The sequence below is a fragment of the Natator depressus genome, chromosome 8, assembly GCF_965152275.1.
Source record: "Natator depressus isolate rNatDep1 chromosome 8, rNatDep2.hap1, whole genome shotgun sequence".
Lineage (NCBI taxonomy): Eukaryota > Metazoa > Chordata > Testudines > Cheloniidae > Natator > Natator depressus.
Window position 1 is genome coordinate 104,356,641 of NC_134241.1, and position 19,293 is coordinate 104,375,933.

At 53.1% G+C, this 19,293-nt stretch overlaps 1 protein-coding gene across 4 annotated transcripts in view; it reads right to left on the reverse strand.

The window, feature by feature from the left end:
• RNF220 (ring finger protein 220) overlaps positions 1-19,293 on the reverse strand; it is a 329,460-nt gene that overhangs the window by 189,799 nt on the left and 120,368 nt on the right. For 2 of the 4 annotated variants that reach the window (XM_074961894.1, XM_074961896.1), the window contains exon 3: positions 2,977-3,051. The exons of the other annotated variants lie outside the window; for them this stretch is intronic. In XM_074961894.1, the coding sequence (XP_074817995.1) occupies positions 2,977-3,051 (75 nt within the window). The remainder of the gene's footprint in view (positions 1-2,976; positions 3,052-19,293) is intronic. 4 annotated transcript variants of the gene reach the window in all.

A 19,293-nucleotide genomic window follows, 5' to 3' on the forward strand; every position in this document is an offset into this window, starting at 1 on the left:
AAAGTGGAAGATAAAAACCCCACCCCCGGCCTGACCCCTTTCCTCAGGCCAGCTGGGGGACTGCATGGGCTCAGTAGGATGCTCTGCTCAGCCCCTCTCTGCCTGCGGGTCCCCTGGGGTGCGAGGCTGAGATGACTGAAGCCTGCCCAGGTTCACAGGAGAGACCAGGGGTGGGGTGAGGTGAGGTAAACTCTTTTATTGGACCAATTTCTGTTGGGGAGAGAGACAAGCTTGCGAGCTACACGGAGCTCTTCTCCCGGTCTCTCTTCTCACCAACCAAGGCTGGTCCAGTAAAAGATATCACCTCACCCAGCTTGTCTCTCTAATATTCTGGGCCCAACACAGCTCCAACAACCCTGCAAACAACGGATTGACACTGGACAGTCCTGCGACCCCCGACAGGGTTCCCAGCTCCGGGAAGTGCTGGCAAGGCTCCTGGAAGAAGGGGTGGTCCTAGCGCAGTGACATGACAGCTTGCCGCAGCACCGGCCGCTCGCAGGGAGCAGAGCCGAGACACCACGCAGGGAAGAGGGAGCTCAGCTGGGAGAAGGCCCCCTCAAGGCGTCAAAGCTCTTGGGGAGCAGGGAAGAAAGCCCTCACTCCTTGGCTTTCGGATGGGAGAGCACCAGCTCTCAGCAGCCTTTCAGGGCCAGGCTCTCAGCAATGCTGCACCCGGGCCTGCCTCAGAAGGAACTAGCTGAACCGGGCTGGGCCTTGCTCGCCAGGGGAAGTGCCCACCGTGGTAGGCAGCTGACCCCACTCATCACGAGTGGAAAGGGAGAATAAAGATGACCGCTCCGACTCCCAGGGTGGAAAGGGAGTCAGGTTCCGGAGGATGGTTTCCTGAGCAGGGCCCAGAGAAGGGGTGAGGCCTGGCTCTGGGGAGGAGACATTAACAGCTCAGCATCATGCTCTCCCCTACTCTAGGGCCTTCCCTGTGCAGAGCTCCAAGGGCTCTAGGGAATTGGATGATCACAATGATATTATCATCCCCATTTCACAGAGGGGGAAACTGAGGCACAGAGGGATGACAGGATTTGCTCAAGGTCATACAGGGAGTCAGTGGCAGAGACAGGAATAGCCCTAGTAGACCTGACTCTGGCTCCCCTGCTCTCATCTCTAGAGACCCCTGCCTCCCAGCATGGGGTTCTCTCTACTGCATTACCCCAGCTTTTATTAGTGAGAGTTGTTGGCCAAGATGTCCCTGACGGCACCCAGAGCCAACCCACCCAGAGCCAACCCACTGTGTACCCAAAGCCCACTTAGTTGAAGGGTCAGCACAGCTTTCGTTCCTGTTCATTGCTCAGTGGCTACTTGAGGATGGAGAGAGTTTGTCTAGTGATTAGCGCACAGCATTGGCTGCAAAGAGCTCGGGACTCATGTGAGCAGGTCACGGCCCTGCTCTGTGCCTCAGTTTCCCCATCTGTAAATGGAGATAACGGTATCTGACCCATCAGAGGCTGGGTGACTGGCTAAATGGGGCACGACAGGGACCCTCGCCACTGCTGCACCCCTGGCTGCAGCTACGTCCCGGCAACGGCTGCTGCTAGCAAGGAGAATCTGCTCACTCCTGCCTGCAAGGGGTCAGCTGTTTCTGTGTCAGTCTGTTTAAACATCGTCTCCTCCCCCGGAGACCCCAGAGACCTTGAGCTGGTGGGTGGGATTCCAGCGTCTCTGGAATTCATCACTGCATCTCCAGAGCTTATCGAAACACAATTTGGACAAGGCACCCAAAGGAGAGGAAGCCTGATGGAGTGGATTAGAGCAGGGAACTGGGAGCCAGGACTCCTACTCTCAGCTTGGGAGGGGAGTGAGTTCCAGGGGTTGGAGCGGGGGAGAGGGCTGGGAGTCAGGACTTCTGAGCTCCATCCCCAGCTCAAGGAAGAGTGTCAGTCTAGTGATTAGAACAGGTGAGGCTAGGAGCCATGACTCCTGGGTTCTAGTCCTGATGTGCAGCCTTGGCCACCTCACTTCACCTTTCGTGCCTCAGTTTCTCCCATCAGGAATATGGAGATAATGATACTGCCCCGCCTAGCCAATGGCCAGTTGAGGCTCCCCACTGTGAGAGCTCCACTCAGGACATGTGAGTTTAAACGGCCACAGACAACCCCGTGAGCACTGGGAAATTGTCGAGTCGTGCTGAGGACTGGCCATGTTCTTAGGGTTTCAACTGGGCCAGTAGCAGGTCACGGAGCCAGGAAGAGGACAGGTGTTTTGCTGCTTGGGTTGGGAGCAGGGTCTGCCCTCCCGCAGACTGCCAAGAGCCACTCTGATCTCTCCTGCCTGATCCCTCCTGCTGCAGGCTCCTGGCTGATACCTCAAGGCGGGGGCTGGGGCGGGGCGGAGGGGGGTGTCCACGCTCTGTTCCTTGATGGCGGAGGAGTGCTTCGATGCTGCAGGAACTCCCAGGATTCAAGAGGATTTGGATACTATCAGATGAATAGAAGTGCTGCGATGAATCCGTCTGTGCCTGTCCTTGCACTTGGCAACAGAGAACACTATTCAGATGCCTTCTTAGTTTGGTCTCTTTCTGTTTCCCTTCTCTACCAGTCAACTAAGACAATGTTTAAACTAATAACAAACTCCTGCCCAGCCATTTTGTAGGGTTCTTTGACTCCAGACATGTTAGGATTTTGACCGTGCTTTAACTATGGTTCCCTTTATAAGTAGTTTACAAAGGGTTAATAAGGGATATTACAGGCATGTTACAGATGGGAGTAGCATGTGTTCTACATGGCTATAAGCATATGGAGGTGCCATAGTGAGTGATAAGCTATGATTATAATAAACCTGTGACCTCTTGGACTCTCTAACGATAGATTAACCATTAATTAAAACATCTATTAATCATTATTAACCTCTTGTAAGCTATTTATAAACGGAAGTACGACCAGGAAGTGTCTCTTTGTTTCTTACTGTTTTCAAGTTTGTCTAAATAACAACAACAAGAAGAAGAATAAAATAATGAAAACTTACAGAGGGGCAGAGTTAAAACCATACGGTGGGTGGTGGTCGCAGACGCTTGTGGCCCTCTTTGGCTGTCGCTTCTATCTGGCAATCAATTGACAAGAAATTGAGATTATGAAATATTGCAACTGTGACTGGAGCAGGAGGGTTTAGTTCCCAAGTTCAAGGAGAAATTGCCACTTTCATGTTGGAATAATTAACAGTCCACATCAGCTATTTTGAAAAGGAGTGAAAGGGTTCCCTAGCTATTAACTGTGCTTACCAGGGAGCCAGTGACACCTGCACGTATGGGACTTCTGGGAAACTACACATGAAGGGGGAGTTTCCCCAATGCACAAATCCCATTGACCTTCAGAGGTGCCCACGACATTTGTGCCTGTGAAAATCTCTGTGCAAATCCTTCCACGATTAAAGAGATGTCCCAGCGACAGGCACTTTAGCAATGTCATCAGAGAGCTGGGTCGGCGGAGAGATGGGTGGTGAGAGACAGGCAGACACAGATCTAATGAAACTCGGAGGAGAGCAGAAGCGTGGGGTTAGGCCAGTGTTTCTCTCCCTGTTGGGCTAAGGGACCGCAGACCCCATGGTGTCAGACCCTCAGCACCCTAATCTCCATCCATTTCTGTGTGTGCTGGGCCCTGCTTGAGTGTGTGGCATGGAACTGGAAGCATGACCATGCGTGGCAGCAGGAGTGCGGCATGTGTGTGACCCTGTGTGTCAAGCCTCTTGCATAACAGCCTCGGGGGGCTCACTTCCTGAGCCCTTGAGCCGTTGAAGCCTCAGAAACCACAAAGTCCCAGTTGGGCTAGGAACTGCCGTGGGGCCTGTGCTTCCTGCAGGTGCCCTGGGCCCATGAATCACACCTTGTCAGGGATCTGGGCCTGGGGCTTTGCAACTGCCAGCTGGAACGAAGAGGAACAGAGCTGTGTGTAGCCGCCGGCGGGCAGCTGCCTGCGCCCATTGCTGCTCTGGGTCTCCACCGAGGCGGGCTCTCCAGCCAGGCCAGGGAAGGGTTAAGCAGGCATTAATCACGCTCCCTGAGAAATGTTTCAAAGCCTCTTCCAAATATTATAAAAAATGTCTTTAATCATCTAATTGCGCGAACTCTACTGGTGATGGATGGGGAGATATCTCCTCTCTCCTCCTGATCTGAACAGAAGAGGCTGAAGAGCCCCTGCTCGGAGGGGGGTGGGGGGGGGAGAAAAGGACGTTTCTCAACCTCCCACCAGAGCAGTTATAAATATGAGGTCATACAGCGAGAGATGATAACGCATTAAGGGCTCTTGAGATATTAGTCTGTCAGCCTCGTTAGACAGAGCTATTTGGGGCTGACTGCATAATTAGAGGCTGGGGTACCCATAACTCACTGGTGTTTATATGGCAGGAAGGGGCTCCGTTTACCATCACCCTTTGCACACTAAGTCATCTTGCAGCAGGCATCAAATTCCTCTCCCCTCCGCAAAAACCATCAGATTCTCTGCTCCCCGGGAACAGCCACTCCTCTGCTCCTTCCCCCCGAGAAAGACACGCTCCTCCATCAGACTTTGCCCTTCCAGTAAACGCCTGGGGCTTTGCATCTTCAATGCACTGCACAAACATTCCTTCTGACAACTCACCCATCTACAGGTGGGGAAACCGAGGCCCAAAGAGGGGCAGGGCCCATACTCACTCAGGGAGTTTGTATCAGAGCCGGGAGGAGAACCCAGGACTCCTGAGGCCAAGCCCCTGTGGCACACCCACAAGGTGACCTGTCAGGAGGACACACGGTAATGGCGAGGAATCTCCAGCAGTATGTAAGAGAAATTCCCCACCTCAGCTCTGGATGATATGATCCACTAGGAAAATGTACCCCCACCCCACCCTCCCCCAGGCCTCAAACAGGTGCCTGAAGTCACCATCTCTAGAGGCCTCACGAAGCAGGCTGATTTGCCTAGCTGCCCCATGTGTGTGACCTAAAGGCAGCTTTAGACTGTGATCCACAGCGATTTCCTGGGAACGGTTTGGGAAGGGCAGTGCAGGGACTAGCTGGAGGGATAGGCACAATGATAGGCATTGTATGGGAACCGGAACAGAATAGAAGGAAAGGCAAGAGCTAGGCAAACAAGCAGGCGCTAGGCACGTATTCCCCCACCCCTCTGCTAGGAAATCTCGATCCTGACCTGCAGCATCCCCCCACTATTCTTGCTTTAGGTTTCCCTGCTCTGCTGATGGCTCTCAGTCCTTACCCAGAGCCCCCTGCTATCCCAGCCCTGAGTACCACACACACCACTTTGCCATTGCCTCTCAATCCCGACCTGCACCTTCCCCCCACCCTCAACCTTGCTCATCTGCCCGGGATGCTCATTTGTGTGGACAAATCTCTCTGAGCAGCTCGGTTGAGACTAATCAAACTCACTGCAACCACAGCAAAGTTCAACCGCAGCTCTGCAGAAGTGAAAGCCTGGTGCATTCTGCACTGCACTCTGGGTCTCCCACCCAGAACAGGGATGAGCCCTAGAGGACTCTGAGTGCCCCCAAGTCGACGGCCCAAGTGCTAAGAGGAGTTCACCGGGCAGGCCATGCGAGGGAAGGTAGCCGTGGAGGAGCTGGGCTTCCGGAACTTGCACAGGTTTCTCCTCTCCACCGGAGCTCACTGGAGGATCAGCCCAACGTCATGAGCTGCGAGCTGAAGGGACGCTTCAAAACCAGCGCAGTGAAAAATAAAACAAGTGAAACAGGGAACAGGTGCATTTTCGTTCTGTGTCCATACCGAGGCAGGGCACTGCGCGGCGAGGAACAGAGACTGCAAATCACACGGGCGGGGGGGCTCGGATCAAAGCTCCATCACAGCCTAACCCTAACCCGCCCCCACCCCGGGGATAATGCTCAGACATTTACACAGCCACGCTCCCGACATGAGCTGTCCGTACAGAGAAGGAAGCTAAGGCCCAGGGAGGTGAGGAGGACGCCAGAAGCAGGGCTGGGATGAGAGCTCTCGGAACTCCCACCCGGCTCCAGGACCATCTGTCGCTTTGTAGGTACAGCTAAATAGCGCTGACATCACCCACTCGTATTGGGATCCACTGCGAAAGGATCCCCCCCAGCCTAGGAGGGGGGTCCACAGGACCTGGAAAACCAAATAATTACGAGGGACAACTAATGAACAACAGGGACAGGAGTGCGGTCAAAGGGTCAAACGAAGGGAACCGGATTTGACATCACCCACTGGAGGGCAGTCGGATCTGCCTGTGAACTCAACACGAAGAGGCAATGTTCCCCTGGCACTGCTGACCTGGAGTGGGAGATGGGTCCAGCACTTGTCACCTTTCAATCGGAACACGGCCCAGCCATTACCACCCCATCCCTGCCCGAGGCCCTGGCACTACTGGGGCGGAAATGATAAGCAAGGTGCGTAGCATCACCCTCTAGTGGCTGCTCCACAGAGAGGATACAGGACCTGCTACTAGTGCCAACAGAGGGAGATCCCTGTTACCTGGAGAAGCAGCAGCCTGTGCTTCTGGAGCTGCAGGGACCCTGCTGACACTGCTCAACTTCCAGCCCTACCCAGGAAGCCTCTTCATCCCCTCTCTCAGCTCTCCAAGTGCCTCATGGGAGGGGGCGAGGGGTCTGGGGAGGAGGGGGTAACCCGGTGGCTTCCTGGGCTGAAGCAGGATAATGAATCCTGATGGGAGAAGTGACCTTTTCCAAATGCCACATGCCATTGGATTTTATATCACACCCGGACAATGTGCCATGGGTATTAAAATCGTTTTTCCAATAGAGGTTTGTGTGTGTGTGTGTGTGTGTGAGTGAGAGAGAGAGAGAGAAGAGGGAGAAATGTGGGAAAAATAAAATTAAGACATGAAAATTAGGAAGCCTCTAACATACAGCCTTCAGCGCAGACCAGGGTCCTAGCAAAGCAGAATTTACCCAAACTCTTGACGCATTTTACTCTTGAGACCAAGGATGATCTTGTGGTTAGAGCACAGGGCTGGGAATCAGGATTCCTGGGTTCTTTTCCTAGTTCTGCCACAGACTCGCTTTCCCCTCTCTGTGTGCCCCAAAATGAGCTGGAAAGCCTTGCAAAGCGTTCCAACTCCATAAGGTTTCCCTGTCCTTAAGAGATGCACATGCAGAGTGCAGAATGTAGGCCCGCATGCAGAAACATGCACTGAGTGTAAACTGTACGCATGCATTCACAAGCACGTGCATTCACGAGCATTATTGTGTGCTGCACACGCTCAGGAAAAGCAGAATCTTCCACAGTAGCAAAATCCAACATATTTTGCCTCACCTGGGTTTTAAGAAAGTAAATATACTCCTCCCCAGTATAAATATATTTATATAGACTATTTTCTGTCTATACACATACACACAGATACTTGCACACATATGCAAGGACAAATTCCCATGAGAAAACACAATACGAAAGGGCGGCACTGGGAGCCAGCTTGTTCCCTCGATCTGCAAAGCAATTGTCCGGCTGAAATAACAACACTGGGATGAAAAAAAGAAGAGAAAAAGGGACAAGCTGTGTTTGTTTATTCAGCTTCTTTCTCCCCTCTCCCCTCGACAATGCCCTGACACCGTGTCCTGCCGCGCCGGGTCTGCAACCCCAACAGGCTAAACTGATCCCAGCTGGAGCGCTGTTTACAAGCCTTGTCCTGTTTACAGTGCGGTCCATCCTGCCCAGAACCAACCACAGGCGTTCTACAGGACACGCCGTCGGTTCAGCCCCCCGTTCTGGCTCTGACGTCCCAGGACGGGTGGAGGGACAGGCAGAAATGGAATGCTGATGGGCTTTCAAAGGGAGTCCGAGACACAGGGGGAAGTTGGCTGGCTATGTGAATAGCAGATGCTGTCCAAGCAACGGCAGCTAAACTGACCTGCGGAAGGGACCCAGGTGTCCTGTTCTTAAGTGAGGTTGGCGCATTCCAGCCTTAATTTTTCTGTCTTTACCTTTTTAGTTCTGTATCAAATTCTGCTCTCTGCGTGTGACACGTTGCAAGCAGACTGCCCCGGAAGGCCTCTCTGCCCGCACAGCGCAGCGCTCTGCCAAATGAGCCTCCCCAATTGCCTGGCTGAGCCACGCAACGGTGGGTGCTGCCACGGCCCATTCAATCCCCTGCGGAGAGGGGTGGCTGTAGGGTGATCTGGGATTGCCTGTGCGCACACTGAAGCCTTGTCAGGGTGTAGCCAATCCCCACTCGGTCTGCTTCCTGCTGTTCCTCTTTCCCCTACCCTCCACCTCTCTGCTTTGTCATTTCTAGATTATAAGGGGCACAGACTTGGCCGCCTTCTCTCTCTGGAAAGCATCTGGCAGACTGTGGGTGCTACGGGGAGACCAACTTGTGCCAACCCTGTGATCTTCTCAGGTACACAGTAAACGGACGCCAGTTACCTATCTGGCAGGCAGAAGGATGAGAGTGCACAAGGACGGTCAATTAACAGGTGTGAAGGTGTAAGATAAAGAGGGGCCCTGCCGCCCTTTGCTGGGAAAGTCCCTGGCCACCTAAGGCTCCTCTCATCTGGGGCAGAAACATGGGTGCAAACCGTTGGTTTGCCAGGAATCCCCTGCCATAAGGTCTATGGTCAGCAACAGGCACCCTGAAGTCACTGGCCCCTAGGACACACGGCAGAGCCAGTGATGGGCTAAGGATCCAGATGGTCTCTACCTGTCCCCATGACCCTGACATGTCCTGGGGGAAGGGAAATCCTGGCATGTAGCCTTGATCTCCCTGTGCTGGATGAGTAGCCATCAGTTTTATGGCTCCATTGGGCCCTTCCTCCGGCAGCCACCTCCCCTGCGATGGACCAGCATCCAGATGCTAACCCCAGGGGGCCAGGGGGCTCCCCAGAGGCCCATACTGCCTGCCTGCCTCCAGCTCCTCCACAGAAAAGGCGGGGGGGGGGGCAGACAAGCAGCTAGCTAAGGAGCCAGAAGAAAGAGGGTTGCCGCCCTGCGCGGGCTCTGCCAGAGGCTGCTGGATGTTTACTGGGTCCCGCGTGTCCTGACGCACAGAAGTTACATGGGAGGGGATTAAGCTGCCAAGCTCAGCAACGCCTGCTTGCTTTATTTCCTCCTGAGCACACATCAAAGCGGCGGGAGGCTTGGAGGGGTGGGTCGAGGGGATTTTAGCCCATTCCCGCTTTCTCATTCTCATGCCGGGCCGTTTCCCATCTGAAGCTGGGATGTAGCCAGCCCGGGGCTGTCTGGAGGGGATCAAAGAGAGGTGCAAGGTCCCTTGGCTGTCAGCTCATGTGGCCACCTTGCAGGGCAGGCCAGGCAGGGCAGCCCATTCTGCTGTTGCCTGGCTCTCTCCTGCGCAGATGGGCCTTTCCGGAGGGTCTGACTGGTTGGCTCATGAATTCCAGCTAACGAATTCTGACGTGCAAAAAAAAAAAAAAAAATCTTCTCATTAACCCTTTGGTTCCCTCTGCAGTGGCCTTTGCCACGTGATCCACAACACCTTTTAATCGCTTCTGCAATGCTAGCGAATGGGAGAGCAGGATTCTCCTTGGCTGGACCTCCTGGCAGCTTCTGCTCTCACACACCTGCAATCAGCATCCCAGCGTACTCCGAGCCAGGCTGCCGCTGGCAACAGCTGAGTGCCACTTCCCGGCCTCTGCCCCCGGCTCACCCCCTAGTGGCTGCGAAGAGGATCCAAGTGCTGCCGAGGACACTCCGAAGGGAGCAGCTCCGACTGCAGCAGCTGGGTGCTGTGCTCTCTCTCAGCCAGGGCAGCTGGCCATTGCTCGGCGATGGTGGACCCTCTGCACCCACGCACGGGCTGCAAACAGCCCTCCTCCTGTTCAGATGATGCAGTAGGACCTGGCATCCTCTACTTGGTGTGGGCCAGGAAGTGAAGTCTGTTATAGTCCATGGACAGCCTCCCACCGACTCCTATGAGCTTTGGATCAGTCCCTTGGCCTGATATCCCACACGGAGGGTGTGCATGTAGCTATGGAAAGGAAGGAGGGTCTCATGGAAAGGGAGGGCTGGAAGACAGGGGCTGTGTTCTACTCTGGCAAGTTACTTAAGTCTCTGTGCCTCAGTTTCCCCATTTGTAAAAGGGCTGCAATGCAGGGCGAGGCAAGGTTCATTGTTTGAGGTTGCTGGCTGGGGCAGGGGAAAGAATTATTACACCGTAGGAGTGGGAAGTGTGCATATGCTACATAGAGACGTGTATACACACAGTTTATATACACACTCTGTGCCTTATGCATTCTATTCACACATATTCCTTTGTTTAACACTCTTGAGAGACGCTGTTCTTGTTACAACTTCTAAGTACAAATTACAGTAGCTTTTGCAATCAGAATCCAAGGCCCAGTGAGTTGTAATGACGAATGTTTTCATTCTGCCTTTCCAAGTTCCCCTCTCCTGAACCAATCCCACTCCCAAGTAGCTTTCTTTAGCCTTCCCAGGGCTTCCGCTTCTTCCCCACCTAAGCTGTCTTGGGGCTCGGCTCCTTTGAGACAAGGAGATAGTCCAGAAGGAGGGTCAACATGGTGTTCCAGGTGCATGCAAATCACATTCAGAAACACCCTCCCGCAAGGAGCTGGTGAATGTGCTATCACTCTCCAGTCATATCTCCCCTGCCTGTTCTCTTTGACCCAACACACATTTCAGATACTCTGGCATCCGGTGCTGGCTGGAAGCTCTTCAACATTGCAGAGGATGGCCAGCCCTAAATCTCAGACAAAGACACCCAAAGTCGCAAACAATAGCTGATCAGGGAGATCAGAAGAACAGAGAGCACCCTGCCCAGTCCAGCTCCCCACCTGGCATCTCCCAAAAGAGAGGGCAGCAGATCAGCATGTGATGATGATGATGATGGTTGTGGTGGTGCTGATGAATTTGAGCTTTAAGAAGAAGAGGTAAGCGAGAGGTGTATCAGCATGTAAACACCCATGTGTGTGTAATTCACTTGGGTGGCTCCGCATCTCCGGAAGCGGATCCTCCAGTCAGGAAGTCATGGCCCTGATTACTTTGTCTTCCACGTTTAAGAACATCCCTAACTGCTCCTTGGATAGCTCAATTAGTAAAGTGAATATATTATATAAAGTCTAAAAGATTAAACTCTCATAGGCAGCCCATAATTTCATGAAGAAGTCAGGGGAGCATATCCCTCTTATTAACTCTATAACAAATGTGATGAAAATGTTCAAATAGAATGTTAATGCAATGTTACGTGTAATTTTCCCAGGCCATTTTCTGCTGAAATATTTCTTTATTAATAGTAATTGAGGGGATAAATTATGAATGAGGCGATTTTCTCCTTTCACTGGGAAAGACATACTCATGGCAATAATTCTTTATAATAATTTTTGGGGGGAGAGTGGGAGGGAGCTGGGGCAAGGGGTTTAAAGAAAAAAAACCTTTAAAGGGATTACAAAATATATAGACTAGATGTGAGTGTTTTATTGCTGTGCAGAGGATTTTACACCTGTGTAGGCTGAGTGCTGTGTTATGGGCACGCAGCAGGTCTGTGCGTTGTCTGGGTGTGAAGAACAAAATCCACTGCCCCTTCTATTCATTGCACTCCTCACTGTCTCCTGGCACACGGCGAATGGAGGGCTTTTCCTGACATTCACACTTTGCTCCCAGTGGCTCACGCCCCAGGGTCCTTACTCAGGCAAAACTCCCCTGGCTTTCATGGGCCTGAGTACCTACTGAGTAAAGGATTGGGTCCTATATTTGTATCTTGTGGGTTTAGTTCTTCAGACAAGGCCTGATTCTGCTCACCGTCCACTGTGAGTAAGTCTCGTTGAAATCAATGGGAGTACGGTAGCACTCGTGGTGAGTAAGAGAGGGCAGAATCGAGCCCTCAGCGGTTGGAATTGGCTGGGGCTTGGTAAGAGTGAGCTCCCATCACCCCTTTCTCTTTGGAGTAGAGGGGGGTCATTCAACTGTTTGCGGCAGGCTGGAGTTTGGCCTCTTGGGTTGGCAGGTCTCTTTGGGGGTACAGGTTCCTGCTTTTGGGGCACGGTCTGCATGACACCTCTCTGTTTTCCCTAGCCCAGCTGGGTAGGGTGGGGAAGCTGTTTCTTTGCTCTTCTGATTCTTTAAAGCCACCAGAAATACAGCCACCCCCTCTGACCTTGGCCATTCAGCACTCTCCAGGTGCAGCTTCAAGCCAGGGGGCCTGGGAAATTCAGCGGGAAAGGCTAGGGCTCTATCCTACCCTAGCCTGGATACTGCACGGAGACACCGAGCAATCTCCCTCTGCTATAGTAACCTGGGGGGAAGAAGGTGAAACGCAGGGGAAAAGGGCCTTGAGCCTTTCCTTACTCTTCCGGGCTCCACTCAGACCGCGCATGAGCTGAGGGATGTGTCTACGCAGCAGCTGGCAGCGTGATTCCTAGAGCAGGCAGGCAGACCCACACTAGCTCTGTGTGAGCCAGGGCACTAAGAACAGCAGTGTGGCCGCGTGGCAGCTCTTAGTGCACACCCAGAGGTCAGGCGCGTTTGCACTTGGTGGCTAGTCCAAGCCACTGCCCATGCCGCGGCCACGCTGAGATTTCTAGCACGCTTCCTCAAGCAGAGCTAGCGTGTCTGTCTACCTGCGTGGGGATGTGCGCTCCCAGCTGTTGTGTGCAGATGTGCCCTGGGAGGCAGAGGCTACAGGAATTCACTCCCTCTGACACAATGGGGTTATCACTAGGCAGCACCCCAAGGCCATTCAGGACTTGACAGCACAGCTGGTCAAAACAGATTTCTCTATATATTTTTTCAGTGATAAATACCTGTTAGAGGGAAACAAACATCGCAGGTAAATCAATCAATCAGTTTCTGCTGAGATTTTTCTATTTTTTGACCAAACAAAGTTTTTCAAAATTTTTCATTTCATTTCCATTCAAAATGCTTATTTTGGTTTGATTCTTCAGTTGTCCCTCCCTTTTTTCTTTCAGAAAGGAAGACGAAAGTATGTGCATGGTGGGGGGCGGGGTGTGTGGAGGGCAGGAAACGACACAACACACAAAGTGGTTCTTTTTCATTTCATTTCAATTTGCTGAAAAATCAAAAAAATCAGTGAAAAATTTTAACCAAAACTAAATGTTTTCATTTTACTTGAAATTTCACAGAAAACACCTGACTCAGAAAGACGGGGAACAGCCCCAGCCCCTCCTGCTCCCAACCCACAAACTCTTGCCACTTGAGTTAAAGGAGAATCCCCATAAATTCTAAGCATCAGAGGGTCTATGACACACAGCTGAGTGGTTCTGACTGCATCCTGTAGGGTCAGGGCTGCCACACCCACTAGCCGGTGTATAACAATATATCACATTAATGGCCAAGACTTTTAAGGGTCAAATGCTCTTGTCCATTTGGAAGACAGCAGCAAAACAGGGCAGCCCAATGAACATGTAACTGGGGAGCATCTACCCCAGGCCCGTATGAACGCAGAGGGGCAGGTGGGAGCAGCAGCCAGTATCAGAGGGATAAGTGGGAAGAGTATCCACTGCCAGCTGGGCATGGGAGTGGCTGCCGCGAGCCCGGGAGCAGAGGTTTATTTGGAAAGGGATGCTCCTGCTGCATTGCCCCAGGCCCAGTGTTGCCCATGGGGACCCTGTATCTACTGGGGAGCCATTGCCACCAGACCCTGGCTTTGCTTGGCCCCCTGCCCTCGTGGTTAGCGAGACGGCGGTTCAAACTGAAAACAAGTTTGAGCTCATGATCAAAGAAAGAAGTGGGGGGAAAGAAGGGAGGAAACGCACAGGGCAGGTACGTAATCAGCTTCCCCTGAGCTCACGTGCTGCTCGGGGCACCCATAAAACAGGCCAGAGGCTGGGGTACGGCGACCCCTTGACCACCGAGCAGCTGCACTGACCCCCTGGAGCTGCTCCACCCGAGGCATTGCCGCGGAATCCGCCCGTGCCCAGAGGCGGAGGCTGCACGATGGCTGACGAGACCAGCAGGATCCATCACCGACCCTCCTCAAAATTAGGTTAATAATTTATGATGTTAAATGGGACAGTTAACAGCTGGGCCAGACGCGTCTTCAGCTAATACAGAGCACGAGCCGAGTCCTTGGAGAGTTCATTACACGTCGTGGCCTGAGCATTAGGGCTCTGGCTCCAGAGACACCTTGGAGAGGCTTTGGCTGGTGCCGCTGGCAGCCTGCCTTAGACCTGCCCCATATCAATTAAAAAACAAGAAATAAATCATCAGGAAAATTGATTGGAAGAGAGACAATGTCTGTGACACCTTCACGGTGCTCAGAAACCCCTGGGCTTACCCATGAGGCTCGCGGCCTTGGGAAGTGACGGCATTTGGTCTCTTGCTACACAGGCTGAGGCCTGTTTATGGCATAGCTGGGTGATCACTGTTGCAGGAAGGGGTGTGGATGATTGAACAGGGGCACTCTTGCTTCCCAGTGGTTACTGGACCCACTCCTCGGTAGGGGTGCTGTGCTGGCTTTTGACTGAGATGCAAAACAAAGATCCCTGATGGCCAGTGCTCACTAAAGATCCTTTTGCAACACCAGCATCCTGGCTAAATTCCAACTCAGCATACCACTGTCTCCCCGCCTACATTTCCCCCACAGGTTTAAAGAGCAACAATATTCTTTGTCACTTCCAGCGTTACGGTGTGCTGTTAAACAGCTTCCATATTCCACCCCAGAGGTAGCTGCACTTCAGGAAAGTGGTCCTGTCCATTTAAAGTTTATAAAGTGATATTGCCGTACAAAATCAGGGTACTATTAATAGGGCATAATTCTTCCTCTAAACTGGGTATGGGGAAGATCTTTAAAAGATAACAGCCCTGTGACAGGATAAAGGCATTATTGCTACAGCGGTAAGGAATCCCAGGGCTGGAATAGCAGGGGGGCTGCAGGTCGGGATTGAGGGGCACTGGCAGAGCTGTGTGTCTGAGTCGCTCAATATTGGATCAGCTGGGAGGGATGTGGGGCAGGACTGAGGGGTAACAGCAGTGTTGGTGGAGGGTCCCACAACTGGAAGAGAGGGAGAGTGAGTTGAAGCAGCAGAGTGAGGTCCACTATAAAATCTAGGAAAGAGAAGCAGAAGCAGCAGCTACCATTAAAATTCAAGACAATCACCCCCAAATTAAACACACAGCTCCTCAGCTGGGCAAACTACACACCCAGGGAGTCAGGGAGCGCGTTGGAAGGAACAAGGCGGTGAGCGCTCTGAGCTTACACTGCTACCCAAAGAATGTCCACTGGATGTTTAGCTAGGACATAAATGTGTCTTTTCCATCATGTCCTGTCCCGGAGCCAGAGCAGGATCCATCACCTCTGAGCTTTGACTGGCCAGAGCTTCTCCGGCTCAGTTCCAGTCCAAGAGGAGACCAACCTCCGAGGCTGAGGGAGCAGAGTTTGCAGGAGATGAAAACAGAGCTCCCCTTTGGAATCTGTGCATGATTTCTAGCCATCTCGTCTATCCACCCCGCACCGGGATCTACCCCCCCCCGACTCCTGCATCCCCCTCCAGTATCCAGCTGCCATACACACAATGAGCAGGCAGGGGAACAGAGCAGAAGCAAATGCCTAGAACAAGACAACGAACAAGAGGTCCCAGGCGCCGGTGGTGGTGATTGACTCTTAAAACCCCTCTCACAGTTCCCCACCACGCGCCATGCAGTGATGTGCCCCCCATTCCTAGTGGAGCCCTCCAAGCCCCTCCCTCTTCCTCTGAGCAAGGCATCTGGGTGTCACTTTGTTACTGCAGACAAGCTGGGGTGGCTGGACACACTCTGTGACTTTAGCCTGGGAGAAACCCAGGACGCAAAGCCGGGGTCGGGGCCCTGCCGCAGATGGCCTCTGGGCTCTCTTGGGAGCAGGGCTGTCCCTGCGCAGAGCTCTCCTCTTAGATTTTCCGGTTCATGCTTTTACCCATTTTTAAGGGATTTCTCTGCACTTTGCTTTTTTTAAAAAGTCCCATTAGATTTCCCAGCGCTGGTGAAAGAAGCCAGAGATGCGGATCCACAGATGGCAAGGCCAGAAGGGACCATTGTGCTCTCTAGTCTGAGCCCCTGCGTAACACAGGCTGGAGAACTGCCCCAGTGATTACTGCCCTGAGTCCAGAACTGGCGTCTGGGCTGGAGCAGAGCTTTTAGGAAAAGACAGCCAGTCTTGATTTAAAGCCTGTCAGTGATGGCGCATCCATCACACCCCTGGGTAATTTGTTCCCATGGTTAATGACTCTCACTGGTAAAAAATTGTGCCCTGTTTCTAGTCCGAACTTGTCTAGCTTCCGCTTCCAGCCATGAGATCACGCTCTCCCTTTTTCGGCTAGATTAAAGAACCTTCTGCTATCAGAAATCTCTTCTCCACGTAGGTACTTCTAGACTGTGATCAGGTCACTGCTTAACCTTACCTAGACCTGCACTAGTCACTGACCCACAGACTGATGTTCAGACAGGTGCAGTTTCCCCCATGCTGTGCCATATGTGAGCTCCTGCCCTGCCCTGAGACGATCCCTGTTTAGGCAGAGAGGGGCGCTCAGTCTTCATGGCCTCTCAGCATCCAAACCTTCTTTGACCTCACCTTCGCCAATATAAACCCAGCACAGCAGCAAGTACATAAATAACACCATTAATCACACTAATTAAAACAACCCTACCAAAACAGAGCACCCCACTGCACACACAATTCTCCCCTCAGGGGCAGAATGAGAGAAAGAACGAATCGCAGGTGACAGATATTAGTCATGTCGCTTCGTGCATGATGGAGAGGTGCTCAGATACTCTGGTGAGGAGGGTGGGATAAGTCTAGACGGGGACCCTGTTAATTCCCACTGTGCTGTGGACGCCTGTCCCACTATGAACCGGACTGAGCCTGATCAAACTAATTTCACACGTGGGGTCTCTAAGCAGCCGCCAGATTTAACAGCTTCCACTCGCTACTGAAAGGTCTGAAGACCGCTGCCAGTCCCCTGAGTCAGCCAGCCTCCCAAACCCATTCTCTCTGCTTCCAGCACCTTTCAAAGCCCATCCACCCGGACCCACCTGCTTCCCCATTAGAGGAGGCCAAAGAAAACAAGCAGGAGCAGGTCTCATCTGAATGGATCTTCTCCATCCTTACTGGGATTCCCCCCCCCAACCCCCCCCGGCTATATGCAAAGAGGGCTTTGGCCTGGGCCCATGCAGGATTCACCTGCCTCCAGGTTTATCTCGTCTCTCTTTATTCAAGGGCCTGATCCTACCAGGAGCCCAAAGCCCCAGTTTCCCTCGGAGGCCAATGGGACCTGACTGTACTCAGACTTTGCAGGAAAGCCTCAGAGAAGCGACTGCTGTGAACAGCTCACCGGTCCTGGGATTGCCCCATAGCAGCCACAGAAACTGACTGAAGGACACGCCATGTACGCCCTGCTCCCACCTGCACCTGCCGGCAGAGATCAGCCCTCTAGCTCCAGACATACTCTGCGGAGCACCTCATGAGAGAGCTGTGTGGCACGACACCGGTGCTGGATCATATCAGGAGTCTGATCACATCACCCCTCTTGCTGAAAGGGTAAATCAGACCCTGCACTTACACAGAGGATCTCAAAGCATTTTGCACGCGGGGGGAAGGAGGGGGGAGGAGCATTATCCACCCCATTTTACAGATGGGGACACTGAGGCACAAAGAAGCCACATGTCTGGCCCAAGGTCACACGGCGCGTCGGCAGCAGAGTTGGGAACAGAACCCAGGACTCCCAACTCCTAACCTCTGGCACCTCTAAGCTCTAGCCCACACTGCCCCATCACCCTGTGGCTCCGAAAGTGCCATGACGTGATGCTGTCACGCTGCTATGCTATCCTGGCGCACTGTGATGCAAACAGGAGGCCTGGCCTCCAAGCAAACCAAGGGCTGCGTTTTTCAGCTCATCTGGGCAGGGTCAGCCAAAGGAAGAACAAGTGTGGTGTCAGCCCAACGTCCCCTCTAGGGGAAGGGGAGGGGGTGTCTGTGCCTGTCCTTATGGGAGATGGTTACACTTGGGGCGCCAACGGTCTTTTCCATCTCCACTCACTGTGGGAGCTTCCAACACACCAGCGCCGGGCTTCCAATCCCAGCACGGGTGCCAGATGTGCACTCATGACTGATGCAGATGTTGGCCCCTCCGAGGGTCTGGTCAGTATTTCCCCTTCTCCCTTTCACATTCCTGTTGTGCCAAATTCAAACCATGCACAGTGAGAAGGGATTACCCGTAATTATAGCTTTCACGCACCAGGCCTGTTTCACACGACTGGGGTGGGAGGGGACGACTGGCAATAATGACATCCAGATGGCTGTGTCTCTGTAGCCAGTCCCCTCTGCCCTATTTGGAGCAATCTGGTTTGTCCCTGTCCCCCGTACACACACCCAACTCATGCCAAAACCACCTCCTTGCCTTGATCTTGTACGTCAGGAACACCGGGAGGGCGGGAGCCCCAGCACGAAGCTGATCAGGAGACAAGGTCACTTCCACTTCCAGCCCCTGCCCAAGAGCATGCAGGAGAAATGACAATTAGGGGGACAACAAATGGGCCTCTGGGCCCCAGGGGGAGAGGGAGACGCAGGGAGGGGAGGGGGAATGACACGTGTGTGCAGTAACTGGAGGCTGAAGCGGAAATAGCTCCAGTCGGCCCATTTAGAAAATCATCATTACTGTAAAATTTATGGCCGACGTGAGCTCGCCTGATAGATATGACTATTTAAAGGCAGCCAGAGCCTCCATTTATAACCGCGTGGAAGCCTGGGGGGAGGGGGAGACACACATCGTGGAAGGAGGTGGGGGACCGGAGAGGAGGCAGGGGAGGAGAGAGAGGGGCTGTGGCTGGCATCTGTATGCGTGGGGGCCTAGGTGGATGTGCAAGGTGGGCGAGCAGGGTTTGGGATCAGGGTGTTTGGCACTCGGGGGGCTAGAGGGGTTGTAGGCTGGGGCTGGAAGGGAACTCCCCCAAAGCACGTGGCCTTGTGCAGCTCATTCCTTTGCACGTGCTTAGCCAGGCCGGATCTGAAAAAGGGGTGCGAGACCCCAGGGGTGGGAGTGTCGGGGGAAAGGTGCCTGGCCCACTGCGGCACTTCACAAGAGCAACTGTGCCCGTCAGCTCCCCTGACCATCCCTTTCTCCTGAGCCCAGCAGGGTCACTGGCCTTGGAAAGCCGATGGTGGTGGTGGTATTTTAAACACTTGTCTCAGCCCCCTAAAACAGAGCAGAATCCTGCCATTTCCTCCCCAAATACGGAGCTGCTTCACCATGAGAGGAGAGAGGACACGTAGGAGGGGACACAGCATAGGCATCACAGGCTTGAGTCGGGCCTCCTGGATTCTATTGTAGGCTGCTAATGGCTCACAGAGTAACCTCGGGCAAGTCCCTTCCCCTCTCGGTGCAGACCATTATCACTCTGCTGACAAA